This window comes from Pterocles gutturalis, unplaced genomic scaffold, assembly GCF_000699245.1.
Source record: "Pterocles gutturalis isolate BGI_N339 unplaced genomic scaffold, ASM69924v1 scaffold34904, whole genome shotgun sequence".
NCBI lineage: Eukaryota > Metazoa > Chordata > Aves > Pterocliformes > Pteroclidae > Pterocles > Pterocles gutturalis.
The window spans coordinates 2,994-24,566 of NW_010134366.1; the positions used below are offsets into that span (position 1 = coordinate 2,994).

A 21,573-nucleotide genomic window follows, 5' to 3' on the forward strand; every position below is an offset into this window, starting at 1 on the left:
ATTCAACGTGAGTCAACCAGTATCGCTAGTGTATACAGTTGAACAGGGATGACCAACCTTCTAGCTACAAGAGCTAGATTTCCCTGTATGGAGGTGCTGTAAGCAATATTTCATTCCCCTGCCTTGTTGGATCATGCAGCGCACAGAACAACTAACCAGCATAATACAGTCAGCGATTGCACATCAACTAAGCAGTTCGCTTATCCACTAAATAATCACTCTCTATTCTCTGCTCTTCTCTCAGGAAGAGGTAATTACAATTTGCAATTGCTTTTCAAAATTCTTGTGTTTAGTCTCAGATGCCTTCAGAGAGGAGTAGTCTGCAGACTGGGCAGCTGGCTCTGGCAACCAGGGCAGGCTTTGAGTAAGCAACCTTCCCAGGGATGCCAAGGCACTTGTGAGACCACATGTACACCTTTCCTGTGACAAGGACAGTTGAATTTTGGTTATGTCAGGAAACGGGACATGGGGATTCCAGAAAGGATGACCATAGATGAACAGCCTTGCTGTAGGTAGCTGTAGTCAACTAACTGGTGCATTTATGTAATTTCCCAAAATGATGCTTTGGGCCCATAGGTATAAGGTTAATTACTGTAATATTTAAAGCTTATAGTTTGTATGTTTATATAAAGATAAAAGACTGAATTAAGTGCTGGACATGTAATTAATTCTGTATCATGTTCATTGATACATAGAACTACATGGTTTTACAAGAAATGCACAGTACAGATGGTACAACAAAGCATTTTTTAAATAGAATTCTAATTTCTCTCTTGCTTCTTTTTCTTTAACAGTTTATGAAGAACCAGAAGACCCCAGTAACAGGTCATTTTTTTCAGAAATTATCTCTTCAGTGTCAGACGTCAAATTCAGTCACAGCGGTAGATACATGCTAACAAGAGATTACCTCACTGTCAAGGTTTGGGATCTGAACATGGAAACAAAGCCCGTAGAAACATACCAGGTAGGGATTTCCTATGTCTTGAAATGCAGCAATATAAAAGCTATATAAAAACCTATTCAAAACCTGAATGTTTTCCTAAATTTCTCATTTCTTGGTCTGAGAAGCAGCTACCTAAGAGAGCTGCTAATCAAGGTGGTTAAAATCATCATAGTGACATCTTTCTTGTTGGCAATTTCAGCGTTAGTAAGGAAGCATAAAGCCCAGGGAGTCAAGGTAACACTCACTGTGGATTGGGCTCTTGAAATAATGCTTCTAACAAAGGAAGTCACCGCTTCACTTTGGCATCTGTTTTCAGATGATATATTCTACTACTGAATTTAAAAGAAACTGAGGAAAGGATTTAGTGAATTGCCTAGTATTCTGCTCCCCAGGGGACTGCTGAGAGTTTACACCTTTGTTGTTTCAAAACTTTTTTAAAAAACTTCATCTTGGCGTTTCTCCCTTGTGCCTAGTTCTAGAAGCAATCAGTGCTAAACCCTAACATCGCCACTGACACAGCAGTTTGTAAATGCCAGACAGACACATCTGGTTGCCTGAATTCATTGTGATATTATCCAGACAAAATGCCAGTGGCTCCAGCCAGCGCTGAGTTTGTACTCTGACATATGTTCTGTTTGGCAATAGAGGGCTGAGCTTACATTTTTTGACTCTGCTGTGAAGGAGGAAAATACATCTGTGACACAGAAAAATGCTTGTTATGAAAATGTAGTGAGAAAAAACTGTTAAGCTACCTACAGAAGAATATGCAAAGTAGGAAGAATGTCATTCATCTGTTTCGTACTGCTTATGTAGAGACAGTCCTGCGACAGTGCTGGAACAATCCTTTGTTTTCTGTATCTGTATAATGGCAGATGGGGTGCAGTAGTTCACAGTAACTATAATTAAGATTGGCTTTAAAATAACGTGTACTGAGGGTTTGGTAGTGCGAATTGTCAAAACAACCAAAATTTTACATCACTCATGTTGGAGGTATTTGTTAGCTGATGTCCAGTAGACAAAGTGGGCCCTGGTGTTTTCCAGCACACCCCCCATTACATTCCGGTGGATCCTCTTCAGTGTGTCTCCTGTTAGTTTTGGGAAGTCTGGGCCTGTATACCTTTAAAACTTCAGAATTGTTTTTGCTCTGAAAATGGCAGTACTTGTTATGCTAAATGTGCTAGAAATGTTGATATGTTGTGAAAATGGAGTGGGAGGGTAAGGGTGAGACTGTGTTTTATATAACACAATTGTATCTGAGATTTTAGGAACTTAGGTAATGTATTATTTTATGCTTATGCTAATGGAGTAGGCAACCTTGTCCCTGGAGAGGAATACATGGGCAAGCCAACCTGTTTGTCTTGACTTTGACATCTGCTTCTATTTCCTCATGTAGGTAGCTGTGAAACAAGCTGCCCACCTTGAAATCAGTCTGACAGCCAACAGTGGGGCCAATTAAAAAGTTATATTTCTCCATGCTGAAATGGGAAAAATGAGCATAATGTAAAATTTTCAGTACTGATTATTGCAATCACAAGCTTATTAAAAAAAAAAAAAGACCTGCAACAACAAAACCCCTGCAAATATAAGTGTTCTTGCTGCCTTACTTTAATCTATAGGTTGCCTTTCATCATCCGATACTTAATCCAGTGCCTTGTAAAGAGTATACAGCTGGATTGCTGAGCGTTGCAGTGGACTAAAGGAGAATCTGGAACTCAGGGGCCTTAGGAAGCCAGTAGCGCAGGACTGCATAGGATTCACGCAGTATAACTGCTCTGGGTACCTTTCATGTTTTTCAACTGCCAAGAGCAGAGAATTCTGTTCTTAAAAAAAAGTGGTTTAAATTGCTCTTTTGAGTAATTTGTCTTGGAGGTATCTCTCACACACACATAAATCTCATATATAAACTTGGAAATCCCTCAGAAAGTTTTTTTGTGGTGGATCACCTGTAGGTAACAAATAAACCTAACGTTTTCAGTTCTGTATCCACATAATTACAATGACATGTATATCATTAAAAGATATTAATTAAAAGATTTAATTTCTCATTTCATCCACTGCATGGTAGCCACTTAGATATTGTCTAGCTGAGAGACTCACAAAGGGAGTCACAACAGGAGATTTTCCCACAGGGCTATAGGAAACAGCAAAGTCTCTAACTGTACTGCTTCATTATCAGGTTGCAATTTTAGTATCACAAAAAAAAATTGAATTCCTCATGCAAGTTCTTACCAATGCTGTGGCTAAAAGAATGCTACTGCATAGAGCAGCCTCACTGAAACACATTATCTGTTGTCAATGATTCAACTTTATTTTCTCCTGTTTATGCTTCACATAAAAGAAGAAAGGGCAGAGTATGGTGCACTGGACAGCACTAAGAGGGCAACACAGTGCTTTAAAGTTGCAAGGCAGCCCTGCCTAATAGGAAACTCTTCTGATGCTGCCAGGTGAACTACCCCAACGGAACCATACCGGCAACAACCAGAGGTGAACACGGTCATAGCTGAGAATAGCTTGATCCACTTTTGGCAAGGTCTGTTGCACAGGGATTTGGACTAATGTGTCACTTACCTGTGCAATTCCTGATTGTGACTATTCACTCCCAGTGAAATACCTCCCCATGGAGTCATGTTGCTGTGTTAGTCTGGAGCGTAGAATTACTAGATAATTCCATGAAGGTCTGACCTAGAACAGTGCCGTGAAGAAAAGGAGAATGCCTTTTGAAACTAGTTAGGACTTAATTTGGTTGGAATTCAAACACTATTCGTATGTGGTAAGAACAATATATATTGACAAGGCAAATCTGATTTTACCCTCAATCAGTAGTGGCAAATGAACATGCAAACAAGGTGAAAATTGTTTCTTCCAGTTAGATTTTCATAGTCATTCTGAGGGTCTGAATGTGGTCTAATGTGGTAAAGGGTATCCATGAACAGCAAGCTGGGTGTTCAAGGCAGTAGTGCAAGTTTGCAGGTAGCTGACCTTGAAGAGATCAGTAAGAAATCTGAGAGAGAAACTTCAAAATGTTTTTGACAGCACTGATAGAAAGGCACAGCTCTAAGCTGTGGAGTTGGACACACTTTGCAAAGGGTGTATACGTGGCGGCGGCCATGACAGATGGCTACTGGAAATGGTAACAAGAGGAAGACCTAGAAATGACTATCAATGAGGCAAATGCGATCTGCTTCCTTCTCCTGCCCTACCCAACCTTTCTATTTCTTCCAAGTGTTGGGAGCTCACAAAGATGATAAGGGAAAGTACTCCAGTTCTGTAACAAATTACACTGCTAACACAAGAAGGCTTTAAGTAAAGAGAAAATGAAATAATTTAATTACAGAAGGTGCAAGAAGGTGCATCAGTACTAAAAGTGTCCTGACCTATTACTCACTATGAGGGTAAATGTATTCAATTATGAAATGTTTTATCTGAATTTACCATTTGCCTATTATTTGCTTTGTCAGACATTATCTGTTGGTACACAGCTCAGTGTTCACTCATCTAATAATTGAAATTGATCCATGACTAAAATTTATAATCCTTAATAAACTTAACATTCCAAGTATTCTCAGGTTTTGTGGTTTTACTGTACAATTTGGCTGTTGAAAATGGGGTAGTTTAATGATATTTTCATATTTTGAGTGAAAAGTCATTGTCCCTTGTGGGGTCTTGATAGAAGTTACCTTGCTAGAAGAAATGTTTACGCCCTCAGGCCAGAGGAGGATGCTGATCTTCCATGAACAGGAGCAGTCTCCCTGGACTTGCAAGAACCAGTACCTCTGTATGCCAGAGCTAAATTATGCCCCTTGGCTATTGGATTGGTACGTGTGCTCCAAGGGGCCATCCACACAGTTTCTACAACAGCTAGTAGAAAACATGAGGAGTGAAAGTGCATTAGTGAATTTGTCTAGGCAGGGATTTTCTAGCTCATTATTTCCTTGAGGAATTAAACCAATCATCCATAAAGAAAACTAATCAAATTAAGCAAAGGACTGAAACAGCTTGCATGAGATCTGCCTCTTTATGATAACCCTTGTTCAGCAGAGATGTGTGACCCAGAGGAGAGGTCTTCTGCTGGTTAGTCCCACTTTCAAGTATATAAGTGAGAATTTACAATGTTGTTTTTAAGCCTTGGCCAAATAGGAGATATCCTTGGGATAACTTAGTGCTCTAATTTGTAGCCTGTGCAACTGCAACCTTATACTGTATTTGGCTTCTGAAATACCTTAACCAAATATATGTAATACCATACAGTACAGGTTCTTTTAATAGACCCAAGTTCTTTCTGCCACAACAAGTGAGAGTCCACTTATCTTGGACTATGACATTCTTGTTACTGTTTAAATTAGATTTCTTGCACATTAATTAGCACATCTAGGGTATCAGCTGGTGAAATGTCTTTGGGAATTAGGCTAGCACTGAGAAAATCACCCAGGCAGGAAACAAATATGTTGAAGAGGGGTGGTCTGCAGCCTGCTGAGGAAGGTATGCTTCATGCCTTTCTGCAGCAATAATTCGGTAGCACCTGGTTACTTGGGCTGTGGAAAAATACAGATAGCTTCTTTAGAGTTTAAACACAGCATCTTCTGCAAAGCTATCAGTCTGTGCAGCATATTTTGAAAGTGAACGTGGGAGATAAAGCAAAGAGTGGGGGGCTGGTTGTGGACTTTTATATCTTGCTTTATTTCAAGAATAACAACAGTTATTTTCTTTGAAACAGGTCCATGATTACCTTAGAAGCAAGTTGTGTTCCCTCTATGAAAATGACTGCATCTTTGACAAGTTTGAATGTGCATGGAATGGATCAGACAGGTAATCCATCCTTATGTCCATCACTGTCTTCATTTAGAAAAAGAGCTCCCATATGATGGGGAACAATCAGAAAGTAAACGTGGTTATTCAATTTACATCTTCATATACCAATGTTCAGGTTGATAAAAGGTGTTTGGATATTGACGCAGTTGTGTCTCCGACCTCCTTAGACATGATGTAAACCTTGTTAATCTTGGCTCATGCCATAGGGGGAAAAAACCTTCAAATTCTGTCTGTTTTCACCAAAATCATAAGTAGGCTTGCGAAAGATAGAAAGAATTCTGCCAACTTGCACAGCCCCACCAACACACTAAGGAAGCTTGTGTGGTTCTGTATTTACAGATGAGCTGCCTCAGAAATACAGTTTATTTGCTGGAAACAGGGAGGGAAGAATGCAGTCACAGGCACCCACTGGTTGTCTACAAACTGCTGCCACCTTCCCACTGATACAAATGACAGTTTCTTCTGATAGGTACCCCCTTCAGAGCAGTCCCTTTCCCTATGCACTGAAGGAGAGGTCCTGGTTTCTATCTTGGACATAATGTGTTGTTGAATACTATCATGAGAAATACTGTCACAGCAAGTCAGAGAGTGCAAGCAAGGGTGCAGTGCGCTAATGCCATAATGTCAGCACATGGTGGCAGTACTTTGGGGAGTAGGAATGTTGTACAAGCAGAGCTGAGCAGCTGAGAGGACTGGGATAATAAAAATGAACAAAATCCAAGAGTATAATTCAAAGTGCAGATTTTAGTTAAAAAAAAACATAAATCTTCATCTTACCAGTTGGAAACAACTCACAGGGACATTTATGCACTAGGTTACTGTGGAAGGGATTAGCAGTCTACAAAATGCATGTGAAAGAGAGCACGGGAGCCAATTTTGAATGGCACACAGTGACTCCTGGCTCAGCAGAGCTAGGAGCCAAGAGGCAAAAGTTTGGCACTCACTGAGAGCCTGGAACTGTGCCTTCAGCTCACTTAGCCTCTAATTTAGGAAAGAGAAAAATGGTCCATCTCATTGTATTTGAAGCAGGCCTGCCCCCCCCCGGACTGGGCAGGGACTATGAAACAGTGTGGGGCAGCTGTGAAAAAGGCAAATATAATCCTTGAACAGGCAAGACTGGGCTATCCAGCAGAGAGAGGAGTAGCAGTGACATTATGTTAGGGTCTTATTCAAAGACATTTGGACTGCAGTTACACATTTCTTGCTCCTCATCTCCAAGATGGATGAACTAATCAGGCAAATGGACAGCTGCTCCAAAGAGAGGAGAGGGCAGGAGTTTGTTTTTGATCAGCTTAGCAAAAGAGAAGCCAAGATTGTACTTGCTTCTAGTAAGTATATCAAGGAGGTATACATAGGGAGGAAGGAGATATAGCTAAGCTGAATGTGAATAATAACAATGCAATAGCAAATAGCTATTGAGTGACAACAGGTAATTATAGCCTGGAAATTAGAGGTAGTTTATACCTGTTCAAACAGTGACAGTGTGGAGCAGTCTTCCCATCCTGAGTGGTGGAGAAGTAAGAAGCCAAACTGTTTTGATGGTGCTAAGGAAATTCTTGAAAGCACTTATATGAGACATTGGTTAAAATGCCAGGGTAATGTGTTTTCTGACAAGGATTAACTCAGTATTGAGTGATACAAACTGCTGGCCATTTAAAATGACATAGGTGGGCCACACTGGGCAAAATCCTTCCCAGATTGCGATGACTGCAACTTAGGCACCAGCTGTTGTGGAACTGGCTTTGAATGGTCAGAAAGTAGGAATGACCCAGAGAAGTTTCAGGGAAAGGTCCAAGTTTTGGTGCTTTTCTCTGAACCTCACAAACCCAGGCATGAATAGATGCTTTAGCACAGGGTTGTCCCAGTAGACTAGTTATTGCTTGAGTTTGGTCCTACTGGAAATACCAAAACAAAAGTCTTAATTGGAAATACGGACAATACTGATCCCTGCCTAAATCTGACACAGAAGAACAGCACAACCAAATCATTTAGAAGTTGTGAAACTTTGACAAAGTTTCAGGGTTTTTCCTTTCAAACCATTTTGCTTATCCTTGATGGAAATTCCCAGTGCATTGTACAGGATGGACAGCCACATGTTGCAGGCCCAGAGTCTTTCTCCTGTAGTCAAATGAAATGCTGCCATCCTCATTACTGCGGTAAGACCACTCTCTAGATAGTTGCCTAGTAATAATAGAAATATTACTCAATATGAGGATTTACAGTGAGCATAATGTTTTTGTTCCTACTTGACAGATCATAAAGATCAATGCAGTGAGTAATTATTAAGTGGGAACCTTAGACTATGAGGGCTTCATGTGTTGTACTGCCCAGACACTGCTGCGTTGCAGTCATGCACAATTACCAAATCCATCACTAAGCACAATACACTGCTCTTGATTGTAAGAAACTGTTGAGTATGTGGCAACACTTGACAAAAGATAAGGGTTCATTTTAATTTAGTTGTTTCTTCTTAAGAGTCAAATGTATCAGCACTTATGTTCACCTTTTGATGAACATTCACTCTTCTGAGCTTCTTGCTTCTGTGTGTGACAAGTATTGTGTTCCTTTGCTACACACTACAAGGATTTTTTTTTTTGTGGTTAATAATTTAAATTATATTTGGGTACCTGTAACTCTTAGAGTTCATTTTAATAGTAAAGTCACTTAATTTGATCCTTTTGGTATGTATTTTTTTAAAAAAGGACTACTGCTAAAGGTAAGCAATGCCTATTAACAATCATACTCTTAGGAGATGCTGCAGTACAGTATTTATATTATTAATACGCATACATAACAGTAATAACTGTAGTTCTAAAGATGTTATTTTTATCTTTCGCAGACTTTTAAAGCTACAATGACAATTTAAAGTGGTAGGATTGTTCAGTTAAAAATGAAAGCATGTCTATTATTTAGGTGAAAATACTTTTCATTAATTTTTGTCTTTGCTAAGGAGTTAATCTAGGCTATGATAGAACCTGATGGTGAAGCTGTTTACAAAAAAAATCAATGTACATGAGCTCTGATTAGAACGTGATTGATGCTCAGTTACTCCAATGAACAGGAACTAATATGATCAGACAGACCTGATCTCATTTGCTGAAGGGCACATTAATCACTATGTACTTTGGCAACAACAGTGGTCAGGGGAGGGAGTCAAGCAGGGGTCTTACAGTAATTCAACCAGATGAGCACATATTATCTGTAGTTGAGTGTATTATACTAAAATAATGCCGTCTTTATTGTATATACATCATTACATGACTATGTAGAGTATGTATGCACCGATTTAATTTAGTTCTTCCATTCACTTCCAAAGTCCTGTCTTTTAATAGTGACCTGCAAGACACTGTTTTCTTCTCACTGTCAACCATGCCAATTTTGTTATTTCAGTTTTACTCCAAAAATTAGCACTTACGGAGCTGTTTGTAAGTTACAGGAGGAGCTGTTTCTAAGTTACAGGAGAACCCAGTAAAAGAAAAAAAAAAGTAGTGTAGTAATTCTACATTGCAGTAAGTGAATACCTTAATTATTATTCTTTTTTTTTTTTTTTTAAGATTGCAAATTAATGGGTGTATGGGAACCCTTCCAGGGAGACTTCTGAATACTATCATGATAAGTGATATGCTGTAAGCAGAGGAGTGAAGTCACATACAACTGTTCAGTCAGTCCTTTCCTACTGAACTGTCATTCATCCCACTGAATATCTGTCAGCCTTCACTCTAATCAGGCACAATTGGCAGGTCCCAGTGGATGAGATGTTAACGGTCTATTCCTGTCTGGAAGCACGGTCCATGCTGGAGAGCTTGAAGACATCATTTTGTTCTCAGAGCTCAGCATGTCAAATATTAGCTTGGAAGGACTAGGGATCCCCTGTTCTTATTCCCAGTCGTATCGCAGCTAGCTATACCAGTGTGTCACAGCCCTGAATCCAGTGTCTCAAGCTTTTCCATGGGCATACGCCTGGAGGTTTAAGGAAGTTCCTTCTTTGTCATGGGGAATCAGTTGCTTCACACAGCGCAGAATAAAGAACTATTCCCCAGTATGCCAACAGGCCTCCACTGTTTGCAACAGTGCTTCTTCCTTCTTTGTTGTAATGAATCTAATTTTTCAGTCTCATGAAAAATGTTTTTGAAAGTTTTCCTGGAACCTATCCTTTCTTCTTATAAGGTCAGCTTGTCACGAAACCAGGTCTGATGGGCCTTGCTCATGAGCCCTGGGAGACTGCAGATGTGCTGTTCTGCACTGGTACGCATGCTAGTGAAATCTTGCAAATTTAGGGCCTCAAAATATAGTTGAGGAGATGGCTTCAGGTCAAATAAATGGTCCCTTTTCATGCTGGGTGCCTTGAGGGACTCCTTTTCAGAGATTTACAAGTCTGGCGGCAGGCTCTGGGGGAAGCTGCTCTGAGTCTCCTCCTGTCACACTTGCTTGGATTTGATGTTGTGCCTCTCTAGCTACAGGGAATGAAGTTCTGCTGCCACATTTGCAGTGAGGGGCAGGTTTACAGGGCTGGTTTAGTTTTTCTATCACCCTTAAGCCTGGCATGCATTGGTCCTTGGAGCCTGCCCAGCCTTATTCCTGTCACACCATCCCATGGCTTCCGTGGGCTCTTGAGCAACAGTGGGGGGTGGAAACTATGCCACGAGCGGCATTTCTCCAGACAATAGAAATCTGCAGGTGATGAAAAAGTTCTGTGCATCTAGGAAGACTAACCTAGGCCAGAGTTAGCCCAAAATTATTATAAAATAGTCTTTAAAAAAGAAAGAAAACAACCCCACCAAACCAACACAAAACAATGTGAAGCAAATATGGTTTGGTTTGTAAGCAGGCCTTAATTCCAGCTGATGTCTCCAGAGTTTCTGGGCAGACCCTGACATCCAGGAAGGCAGCCAAATGGAGTAATTTTGATAAAAACTGTTGCATGCAAGGATGGCTGCAACATGGATGACATTTCAGAGCTCGGCTTGCAATAAAGAAATCTGAACAAGGCATGGGAATAACAGATACGAGAAAGACAGAGATATGCCAGTTCTTAATGACTGACATGTTTGATGAAATCTCAGTGCCTACAAAATATTGTGGAAGTTCTCATTGCAGTTTAGTACAATCGTAACGTCCTATTCAGTCCTTGAGGTTGTTGAAATAAGGAATTTGTTGACCTTCAAAATAGAAGCAGAACTTTGGAGAGGGAAGCCATATACTGAAGCATTTTGTTTAATAAAGTCATCACCTAAACCAAAATTTCGAGAGCCAGATGTTTTAAGGTATTGAGATGCTTAAAGATGCTGAAGCCATCAGTAGTTGGTAGAGTTGTGCTGTAGACCCTAAAACTCTGACCTTAAATTACACATCAGTGGTACAACTACTGGTTGTCATGTTCAGCCCAAAGAAGGCAAGGATGGAAGCCCAAAGGCCTCGAGGGCAGAGGGGCTTTCTCCGTGAGAATAAGCAAGCCTGAAGGTAGTGGGAGATGGCAAAGAAAGGGTGAGCAGTGAGACCTCCAAGAATAAAATGAAGAGATGAGAAGAAAAAATAAGGAACAGAGGAAAGGGAAATGACCGAGTGAAGCAAAACAGATGAGACAGAGCAGGGAACAGAGGATGAAGCTAGGAACGACACTTCACTGGCAGGAGAGAGAAGCAGGTAATGTGTTTTTTAGAAATTGCAGAGCAGGGTAGAGGGAAATGGAAAAAGGGGAGAGGGGGAGGAAGAGGATGGGGAGAAGAAAAACCAAACTGGAAAGTGTGGTAAAAAACAGAGTCAGGATCATGGGGGAAGAAAGAGAAAAACGGAACAGAATGCAACTAGGGAGGGAGTAAGAAAACAAGTCAATGTAATACAAGTAGGATTGGACTGCACTGGGGGTTTCTCCTTACCCTGTTACCTTCTGTATGAATACATTTGCCCTGCTTGTAAAGAAACAAAAAAATGGGTAAGACTTTGGGCTGTAGTGACCCTGCGTGAGGACGGAGTTTGGCAGTGAGTTGCCTCAGAGTGCCTCACTCATAAGCAGGAACAGTGCAGGCTGGATGAATCAGTAGCATTTTGTGTTGTTGCTCAAAACACTCACATTTAAAGAATTGTCAGAAATTCTCAGGCCTCACTTGGAGCAGCTCTAACAGAGAGAGCACAGAGTACTCCATGTGCCCTGCAGAGCAGCAGCATGTGGAGAGGAAAAGGTGTTCCCTTCGTGGGGCAGCGCAGGAGGGTCTGTGTGGAGCTGGGCTGTTGCATCTGGGGCCCTGCAGATATGGGATGTTGCCCCTCCTTCCAGAGCACGGGCTAGGCTGCCGATGTGTGAAATGTAGGCAGTCATAGCCACGTTGCCACCATTGAGGTTTTTTCCTGCTTTTTTACTTTTTTTTGCCTTTTTTAATTTTTTTTTTTTTTTTTAAATCATGTTGCCTGTAGCTGTGGTGGTTTGCAGCTTTGCTCCAGCCTGAGCTATTGGTGCACTGCTCCTCAGGGTGCACTGGAGTGTCTTCTGCATCCTAAATACCCCTGTATGCCTGACCTGACGGTGCCTCCGACCATGTGTAGCAGAACTTGTAAACCTGCTTTCTCAGTATTAAACGTGGTTAGGCAGAGCTTTTCCAGGCTGCTCCCTTACACCCCTACAGATTAGTATGGGGTGTTTTGGGTGACGGGTTTCATTTGGTTTCTTGAACCAGGCTCATTAGTAAGGGTTTTGTACAAGCACTCATCGTAACACTGATGTGCAGAGCAGAGCCTGGAAATACAGAATAGACTCTTCCTATACTCAGCTACAATTTTTATACTAATATAGAGCTATAAAAAATTCTCCTTATCACATACGTTCCATTACTGTACATTATATTTTTCCTGAACAGGAATAAATTGCAGGCTTACATCTAGTTCTCACTCTCTTTTATTGTTATTTTAAGCAGCAGGTAAGGTTATAATCCATCTGTGTTTGTGACCTTGAACAAGAATGGGCAGTTTCTCATTTACATAATGCTATTTTTTACTGAGCCATTAAACTGCAGAAAAACAGGGCCAGCATGAAAAGTAGTCATCTACATATGTTAAAAAAAAATAACTGCAGTAAATCCAACCGAAGAAAGCAGACTTAAAAAAAATACACAAGAGTTCAAGAAATTAAAAAGGAAATGGACTGTAAAGGCAGTTTTACTGCAAGCAAAACCTCCTAAAATAAGGTTCTTGACAAACACCTCTCTGTGCACTTGGTGCACTGGTACTCTGCGTGAAAACTGCTCCCCTGATGGTTCCTGCCTTCATCTGGAGGGATGCTCCTCATTCCACAGCTCTGCAGCCCATCGCACAGGGAGCCCCAGACTTATGAACCTGTTTCAAAATTTTGCCTGGGGGGGGAGAAAAACACAATACTGTGCTGGGCTGTTTTCATCACAGATTGTGTAGATATGAAATAACCTCGACTTTTTCATGTTGTGAATAACCATTACAGCAGGAGCCGTAATGACAAGACATGGTGATTTGGAAGGAGTGAAACATTAGATTTACTACTGTTGATTCAATTTCTGAAATGGGCACTAATTTTGATCAATAGGCTTTCTTCAGCTTCTGGGATACATTTTATCAAGCTGTCACACTGACTCTTTTTTATTTTTAGCTTGTAAGCTTGTTAACTTGTGCCTTACTAAGCAGGATTGTGCCAGGTCTTTGCAGGTGAGGAAGGTGAGGGAAACCTCCCTGCAGACAGCCCAAGGGCAGGTACTGCTTCTGCACTCCCCTGAGCAGAGAGGCAGCTCCTGGCCAGGGCTGGCTGCAGCTGTGTATGGACAAGTGCCTCTGTTGCCCATCCCTGAACTCAGCAGCAGAGCAACAGGGGTGCGCTGCCTGCAGACCTCAGGAAAGCAGCCTCTCTACAGGGTGAGGGCCGTAGGTGAGCTATCGCTGAGGGCAGTGCATGGTGTGTCTCTGTGCTACACCTTTCTGATTTGCAGCAGTTCTCTTTAGCACTTGAGGAGCTGCAAAAAGCTCCATGTGTAATCAGCTGTCATCAAACTCCAGTATGCCATCAGCAAACGTGGAAGCAGGATGGAGCTGGCAGTCCTGCTAGTGATTCACTTTGTACAAATCCAGCTCACTCACTCTGGTTACTCTGCAGTGGCTCTGAAGCAAGCAGCTGTCGCTCGTAGCTGTAGTGCAAAAGCAGTTAGCTGCACAGCTCCCATTTGTGTTTTTCAGTATATTATTCATTTCTATTACAGTAGCTCTTAATGGCCCCAAATGAGATCAAGATAACGCTGGCTGGAGGCTGTGCATATAGTGTAAGACAGCCCCTGAATCCAGGAGCATCTAATCTAATCAGATAGTGAGTGTCTGTACGACAGAGAGTAGAGTTCATGCCTTATTCTCTCACAGTTGGGTATGCCGTGGTCTCCTGGCCAGAATGCTGCTTGACACAGATTCCCCCTAAGTTGGAAACAACAGCAAAGCGCTAAAGCAATGTAACTGTCATTTGAAATGGAGGTTACTTTATTATATGCGAAGCACGGGAAACATGGTCTTCTGGGCTGGACTAGAAAGGCAAATAGCTCCTGATTGCCTGAGCCTTATAACTGTACAGCTTTCCCTGTGGAGATTTCACCGTCCAGGGTGGATTTCCCTTCCAGAATGGAAATTCACAGAAACACTCTATTTGGGGCTGAGACAGAAGAGTAGAGTGTGGCCCTGGCTTCAGATATGGAAAAAGTTCACAGGGGATGAGCTTTCAAACAAGGCTCTGAAATCCATGATTATGCTAATCCAATAACCCAAGGGCCATGGATGAAATCCTGAATTCATTAAAGTTAGTGACAAAATATCCTCCCCTAGGGACTGTGGGAGTGAAGCAACTGGCCACTCCTGGCAATCCATTATTTCAAACTGCAAGCTGATTAATGGGGTAATTTTAAAACAGATTTGAGGTATGTTTTCTGTTCCTTTCCCCGAGACCCAGAAATATATACTGACTTGAAACTTCATTCAAACTTCATACAGGAGATGACAGAATCCCGTTTATCAATGTTTTTATTTTTAAGAAGCATTGTAGACACAAATTTTAATGGTGTCTAGGCTAGCAAGGTCTATGGCTTCAGAAGGGAAAGGGGTTTTTTCTGGAAATAATTTACTTGTGCAAATTCAGTGTGATTTTTCAGAACCTTTCAAAACACGTTTCTTCAAAATACTCATTAAAATGTATAATTCTATACTAATTCTGTACTTACTCTTGTATCAAAAGATTTGAAATACCTGAATTTTTTTTTTAAAGACTGTTTCCAAAATAATGGTAAATCTCAGCTGTAAGAAAAGGTCAGGCTCTGGAGAAAGAAAAAAGCCAAAAATATATGAACCTTAAACACTCATAAAAAGGTGGAGGGTAAATAAAAATAACTTATTAAAACATATTGCTTTTATTGTCTTGTAAAGTCAGTCTCATGATGTCAGGGTCCTGACATTTGTGTATGCTTCAGGATGTGAGTTTTGGGATCACTGTAATTTCCATTGAATCCTCTAATAGGGAAGGGGAGGACATTGGCAGAAGAAAACTATTCACTCTGGGGAGTACTGGGAAAAATCCTGTTTTATATTCTTTCCCAGCTGAAACCAGAAGACATCTCCTAAGGTTAAAGCTCTGCTGTCCTGATCCAGCCGCGTCAGTAGACTCCCACAAGCTGTTGTTTAGTTGTCTTTGTTTTCTCTTTCTTTCTCATTACAGTGTGATAATGACAGGTGCATATAACAACTTTTTTCGAATGTTTGACCGAAATACCAAGCGGGATGTTACCTTGGAGGCATCCCGAGAGAGCAGTAAACCACGAGCTATTCTTAAGCCCCGGAGAGTCTGCGTCGGAGGCAAACGAAGGAAAGATGACATCAGTGTTGACAGTTTGGACTTTACTAAGAAGATCTTGCACACAGCGTGGCACCCAACTGAGAACATCATTGCTATAGCAGCGACAAACAATCTGTACATATTTCAGGATAAAGTGAACTCAGAAATGCACTAGATTTATCAATATCCCTCTATATTTACAAACCAGCCTCTTGAGAGTTGTAGAAGGATGTGATCTTCACAAAAATTGTGGCTTCTGTGGTGGGATTGGTAGGTTGCATCCTTTCATCCCTCAGCCTGTATCATTATTGGTGGCAAGCCAACTATTTTCCATCACTGCAAATGTATGAGTAAAAGGCACGACTGCAAATCCAGTACTGTGGTCTGTATCGGTTCCTTTAAACGAACAGGGGTATTTATTCATCTGGGGAGTGTTCCTGAGAAGGGCTGGGACTCCTCCATTCCTGGCAGTCCTTTCGGGGTCTCAGTGGCTCGCAGGACCGTGCTGTTCTGGTGTACTGCATGCTTTTGCAGTCCACTGCATTTACCACATTGTTAGAGCTTTTTGCCTCAATCTCTTGATTACTTTTTTTTTTTTTTCCCCCCAGTAACATTTCCTGTCTTTCAACTAAGCCAAGCCTGTCTGAGTGAGTGAATAGCTGCATCCCTTCAGAGCATGTGGCACATTGGAGGGGCCTCATGACAATTATAACTGGAAGCAGAATCCCTGCTGGTGAAAAGCTGCCCTGTCTCACCCGTCCCGTTCCCTTCCTTACAACATCCTCTTATTTATTTATTTATTCACATTACTAACTTTGTGCTTCAGCTTCCCCAGTGAATAAGTGACAGACTGGTATAGCTACTCAGCCAGCTTAAGAAGTTCATTCTCCATAGATCTTTTTGCTCTGTTTAAAACAATAACTAATATCTTCATCACGTGGAGGACTATTAAAAACTTGGTATTGCCACTCCAGAGGGCCTGGCTGCTCAGACACAGCCTGGCAGTTAACACACAAACCCATCCTACCATTTGGGGGCTGGAGTTCTGGAAGCCTTGGCTGAAAGTGCTGTCCTTGAAGGCAACAATCGACTTCAGTGGGAGCAAAGTTACATCGCTGCTAGACACTTCAGAAAGTCCCTCGTTTGTTTACTGCAGCACAGTTATTTTAATCCTGGCATTCGGGGTAATGCCACAGTATCTGTAACTGTAAAAGAATGGTACTGAGAGATGTAGCACTGCTCAGTGAATTTTAATGTTTTAAAATGAGTCCACTGCTGGGCGACAAAATTATTCCTGAAGAAATACAAAAAATCAAAAACTCCAAACAAAACAAAAGCTTCTTCCACATAAATGCCTTTAGATCTATCTCTGTTTCCAAATGAATAGTGATGTAAATGGAAAATGAAAGTCCATGAAACTGGTGTATCACACACAGGAATTATATGGGAAGGGTGCAGTGGGCAGGGAGTCCTCTTAATCCAGGAAAAAGTTCTGCTACATCCCCAATAGCTCGGGCAGAAAAACTAATATCCCAAAGGATTTCTCCTCAAACCATGAATAAAAGAGCACAACTCAGATGACCTATTACTCTGCCCATATTAATACTCCTCAGAAAAAGAAAAAAAAACTCTTTAAGCCATTATGCACTGATTTCTTGGAAAGTGGAGAATGTACTGATGAAGGGATCTGCATGCTTTTATATTTTGGTTTGGGGGAAAAGCTGGGTGAAAATCTGCTTACAAGAACTAAAAAAAACAAAGTCTGCAGCTTTTATATGACATCTTAACACAACACATGAAATCTGTACATTTCAAGTTTTCTAGATCAATGCTGTATATTTTGTGTGTTGAAGCACAAACGCATGTGCATCAGTTTCCAGCCACACTAAACACATACGGTATGAAATGTGTAGGTTAATTTTAAAGGGAATGAGGAATGTTTGTTTATAAAATACTGTATGCTGTAGCAGGCATGGACAGTATATGTACATATTTATTCTAATGAAATTCAACAGACTTGCTTTTCTTTTTCTTTTTTCCTTGTAAAAAGGTTTAAGAATGTGGTAAATTGTATAGAAAACTTGTTAATGCCAAACTACTGCTTCAAGGGTGTCATACAATTTCTTTGACTTTTGGCCTCCTCCATTAACCTTTGCAGCTCAAAAAAAAAAAAAAAATTGCTATCAGCTCATATTGGCATTTACAGATAGAACTACTTTAAAACATATATTTAGCTTTTAACATTCTCAAGTAAGATTCTATAGATAACTTATTATAATGCAGATCTTAATACAACAATTTTTTGGTTTTAATTTGAAGTACCTTACTCTGTTACAGCTTTGGGTACCAAAAAGAACATGTTAAAACTGAAGAAAGAAATATATCTTTGGAGCTTTATGAAACTAATGAAATACCCAACCAAAATACCATGAAGTGATTATAGAGGAAATAAATAGAAAACTTCAAAGACCAGTATTCCATTCCTGTCTTTGACATCACTACTACAGTTCGGTTTCCTGGTTTCTTGAATGTATGGAAAGTTAACATCGTCATTGTGAACATTTCTAACTTTCTTTCTCTTTTTAGTTTGAGCTTTCGGTGGTGTAGAGTAAGTGATGGTAAAGTTGGTAAATCTGATTGTTTTGAAAGCTGTTGTTCATGGCTGCATTCTTTGTGTTGCACAAATTAGCTAACCGTTGTTGAATAAAAATATAAATATGTTAATACCAGCTTTTTCAATAAAACTACAACCAAAAAGGCATAAACAGATGACTTCAAGGCACAGCTTATTTTTAAGCTAGACATGAAAGAGTCATTTAGCTTGTTTTACAAAGGAGGAAGAGCCACGGGGATGGGGACTCACAGGACAAGCTACTATGTGAAAAAGTGTTGTGGCAGGTGGAGAAGTGAACACAGTGCCGTGAATGGGACTGGCTTGGGAGTTTAGTGTGATGAAGAGTGTGCACACAGTTACAGCAGAGCTGGAGATAGGCTTTTCGTTCACACCTTGGACCAGCTCTTTCCTCTGCTCATAGCCCAAGATAGACTTTAGGAGATTTGAGTTTCAGTCTCCTACAAAGGGGATAAAAGACGTGAACAATGTGAAGGGACACACACAATCACAGGGTAAAACATGGCATTAGTGTCATCATTGACCAGGCTGGAGACCTTCCAGTGCAGCAGACTGGGAGGGTGCGTCTGGGATGTGTCCAGGCCTGACCTTGCAGGCGAGACAGACATTGGCCCAGGTGACAAACCAGAAGGCTACCAGCAGAGGATCATCCCTCTTTTTCCCCACGGCTCCCTTTCTACCCCTACCCTAGGGGAAAATAAATTAAAATAATAATACTAAAATGAAGAAAAAAACCCCACTGGCTTGGAAGGCACACTTAAAGCATTCACTTCCCAGTCTGAATTGATGCCTGACCCTCCCCGGTCATCATGGTGCTTGCTCTAAACCTTGGGCTCTTTTGAATCTCAGTCTAAGGCAGCTAACCCTCCCTTACATGTTCTACACAGACCCTCAGGGTGTGAGAAACTGCCTGGCCATCAGCAGATGCACGCTGGATACTGAAAGGCTAAGTCCTTTTTCTGGATGGAGACCAGAATAAATTTGCCTCAGCTGTTAGATTAGGCAGTGTGCTGCTTTGCACAGCTCTCCCAGAGCTTACATGCTAATTTTTTCCCCCCTTTTTGGGAAGACACAGTCAATCCCACTCATTTAGATGGACAAATATGAGTAGGCACTGAAGAGAGAAATCTCAGCTGAAAATCAACACATCAAGCAATACACTATTTACCTTTCCAGTTTCCCTTTTCATCCCTAAATACCCAGTAGGAGCAGGAGCCAGATGGCTAACTCATGCTTTTGAAATTTTCACACGCATACTTAGTTGCTGCATACAGCAATTTAACCCTTCACGGTCTAGGGGGAGATATTGGCATAAGCCACCTGCTTCTCCTGTTTGCAGCCAGCAAGTCATCTGCTTTCAGGCAGAGCTAAGTCCTTCCAAGGTTGTGGTTAGTAATCCCTGATGAGAGGGCAAGTATAAGGATTGTTTGCCTTCTATGTCCAACTCTCAGTAACATTATTATAATCAATTTGCTCCCACTCCCAATAGTAATCCTTTTCCATTTGCAGTCTTCTCAGCAAATTGCTTTAAGTCTAAAATTAGAGCATGAATTCACTTACCTTGCTTATGTGGTAGAACTTCGGAAGGCAACAGGATTACTGGAGTGGGTGAGATTAAAAAACTTGAGCCTAATTTTACAACATGCTTGGGACAGGGTATGTTTCTTTGGTCTTCTGAAGTCATGAAAAGGTCTGGATATTCTGTACAAAACAGTTTGCCACGCACACTGGAAAGGTTTGCTTTGGGAGTGCACCATGAGGAAGCTTTTCTTAGAAGTGTGGCTTTTTTTCTTTCTCTCTGAAGTGGGATGAGGCTCAAGCTTTCATTCAGGTGAAAGTGAGCATAACTCGTTAGGCACTTAAAGATCTAAAATCTGGCCCGTGATGCAAATCATTTCATGTGGAGCACCTGACTGAGCAAACTCTTCAGTTCCCTGAGCTGTGAAAGTTCCTATGAATGCGGATCAAAAACTAGGTACAGCTAATTACTTGTCTTGTCGTTTGCCAAGTGGAGACAGTTGATCAGTAGAACAAGATCCTTAAACCAAAAATTCCATTAAACAATTATTTTAATTATCATGGTGATACTATATATTCATTTTATAACATGGCTGCTAAAAAGAATAAAACCTGCAATAGTGGCTCTATCAAAGGATGCAGGATGGTTTCTCTGGACAGCCACTCCTAGACTAGCACTAGTCATACTAGTAGCACGTGCCTGTCTCATGCAGTAGCCTGATCCAAGATATCTCAACAGATCTCCAAGAAGATTAACTGTAAATACAGGATGAAATTCTTCAACCAGTAATAAACTGACAGTGCTCCAGGGAAAAAGAGTACTTAGCTTGGAGAACTCCAGAAACTCCATCACCACCTTCTGTGGCTTCATCATCGTTTCTCCAGTAGGAGGAACAACTCTGGGGAAAAATTCATAGTAAATGATAAATAATAAGTAATTGAAACTGGAATTAAGGTGTCAGATTGGGAAGCAAAGAGACTGCCTATAAAATAAATGCTGCCCGAGCAGGACACCGGAGTGAGACCCCACTGTCAATAGCTTGTGCCAGTGTCCCAGCCCCACAGGCTCTCACTTTTGTTTCTCCTTGGTGAAGCTTGAACACCCCCAACAGCTCTGCTAGGTGCCCTGGACCAGGCTCCTTCTCACTGTAGTGGGAAGATGCAGAAAGAAGAAGTTTCCCTTAGATAGAAGAGTTACTGGCATTGCTATCTCTTTGTGATACAGGAGGTGATGCTCACAGTAAATTAATGCACACCTTGGATTGTGTCATGGAAGAGGTGGGGAGGAGAATGTTGCTGGTTCAGTTATCATCCCCTGACATCTCTGCTAACACCTCTCCAAGATGAACAGCTGCACTCTCTGTTTTTCCCAGCTATTGATCCAGGCTTCTGCAAACCCAGATAGATGTTGCTGCATCAATTGTGCTTTGTCAATGTGTTCAAAATATTCTCTGCAACCTTAGCAGGCAAAGACTTACTTTAGAATGAAATGAGAGATAAGCTGCACTATTTTATATCACCTTCCTCCATGCACTTTGTGAACAAATAGGGCTCAGATAGGCTTCTTTTTAAAATGTTTGGCTATTTTGAGCTGCTATTGTAATATTGCTAATGCATGTCCAGGAATCCAGTGCTACTTATAAATCTGTTATCTCCTAATCACTTTGTAGAGCTGCAGAAAATCTCTCCTTGCACAGCTTTATCCCCAAGTTCCTGTCAAATCAGTCCCAAACCCAGACTCTCCGGAGATTCACCCTTCAAAGAGCAGAGAAGGCAGTTCTTGCTCAGGAAGGACAATTACAGCCTGAAGCTATTCAAAGTGCAGGACAGAAAGATTTCCCTTGCTCCCTC

The 21,573-nt window shown here is 41.1% G+C and overlaps 1 protein-coding gene across 1 annotated transcript; it reads left to right on the forward strand.

Annotated features, from left to right (window-relative positions):
- Nucleotides 1–465: 465 nt before the first annotated feature.
- On the forward strand, nt 466–15,946 carry LOC104467710 (serine/threonine-protein phosphatase 2A 55 kDa regulatory subunit B gamma isoform-like). Its single transcript, XM_010081579.1, has 4 exons — nt 466–508; nt 795–964; nt 5,658–5,749; nt 15,456–15,946. Exons 1-4 carry the CDS (start codon nt 466–468, stop codon nt 15,745–15,747), a joined length of 597 nt encoding a protein of 198 aa, XP_010079881.1. The 3' UTR covers nt 15,748–15,946.
- The last annotated feature ends 5,627 nt before the right edge of the window (nt 15,947–21,573 follow it).

Bases quoted from the DNA above. Each gene is read 5' to 3' on its own strand.
- LOC104467710 (XM_010081579.1), top strand. From the start codon at position 466: ATGGGGATTCCAGAAAGGATGACCATAGATGAACAGCCTTGCT. The intron at 965-5,657 runs GTAGGGATTTCC...TCTTTGAAACAG, and splicing joins AGCCCGTAGAAACATACCAG to GTCCATGATTACCTTAGAAG. The intron at 5,750-15,455 runs GTAATCCATCCT...TTCTCATTACAG, and splicing joins GCATGGAATGGATCAGACAG to TGTGATAATGACAGGTGCAT.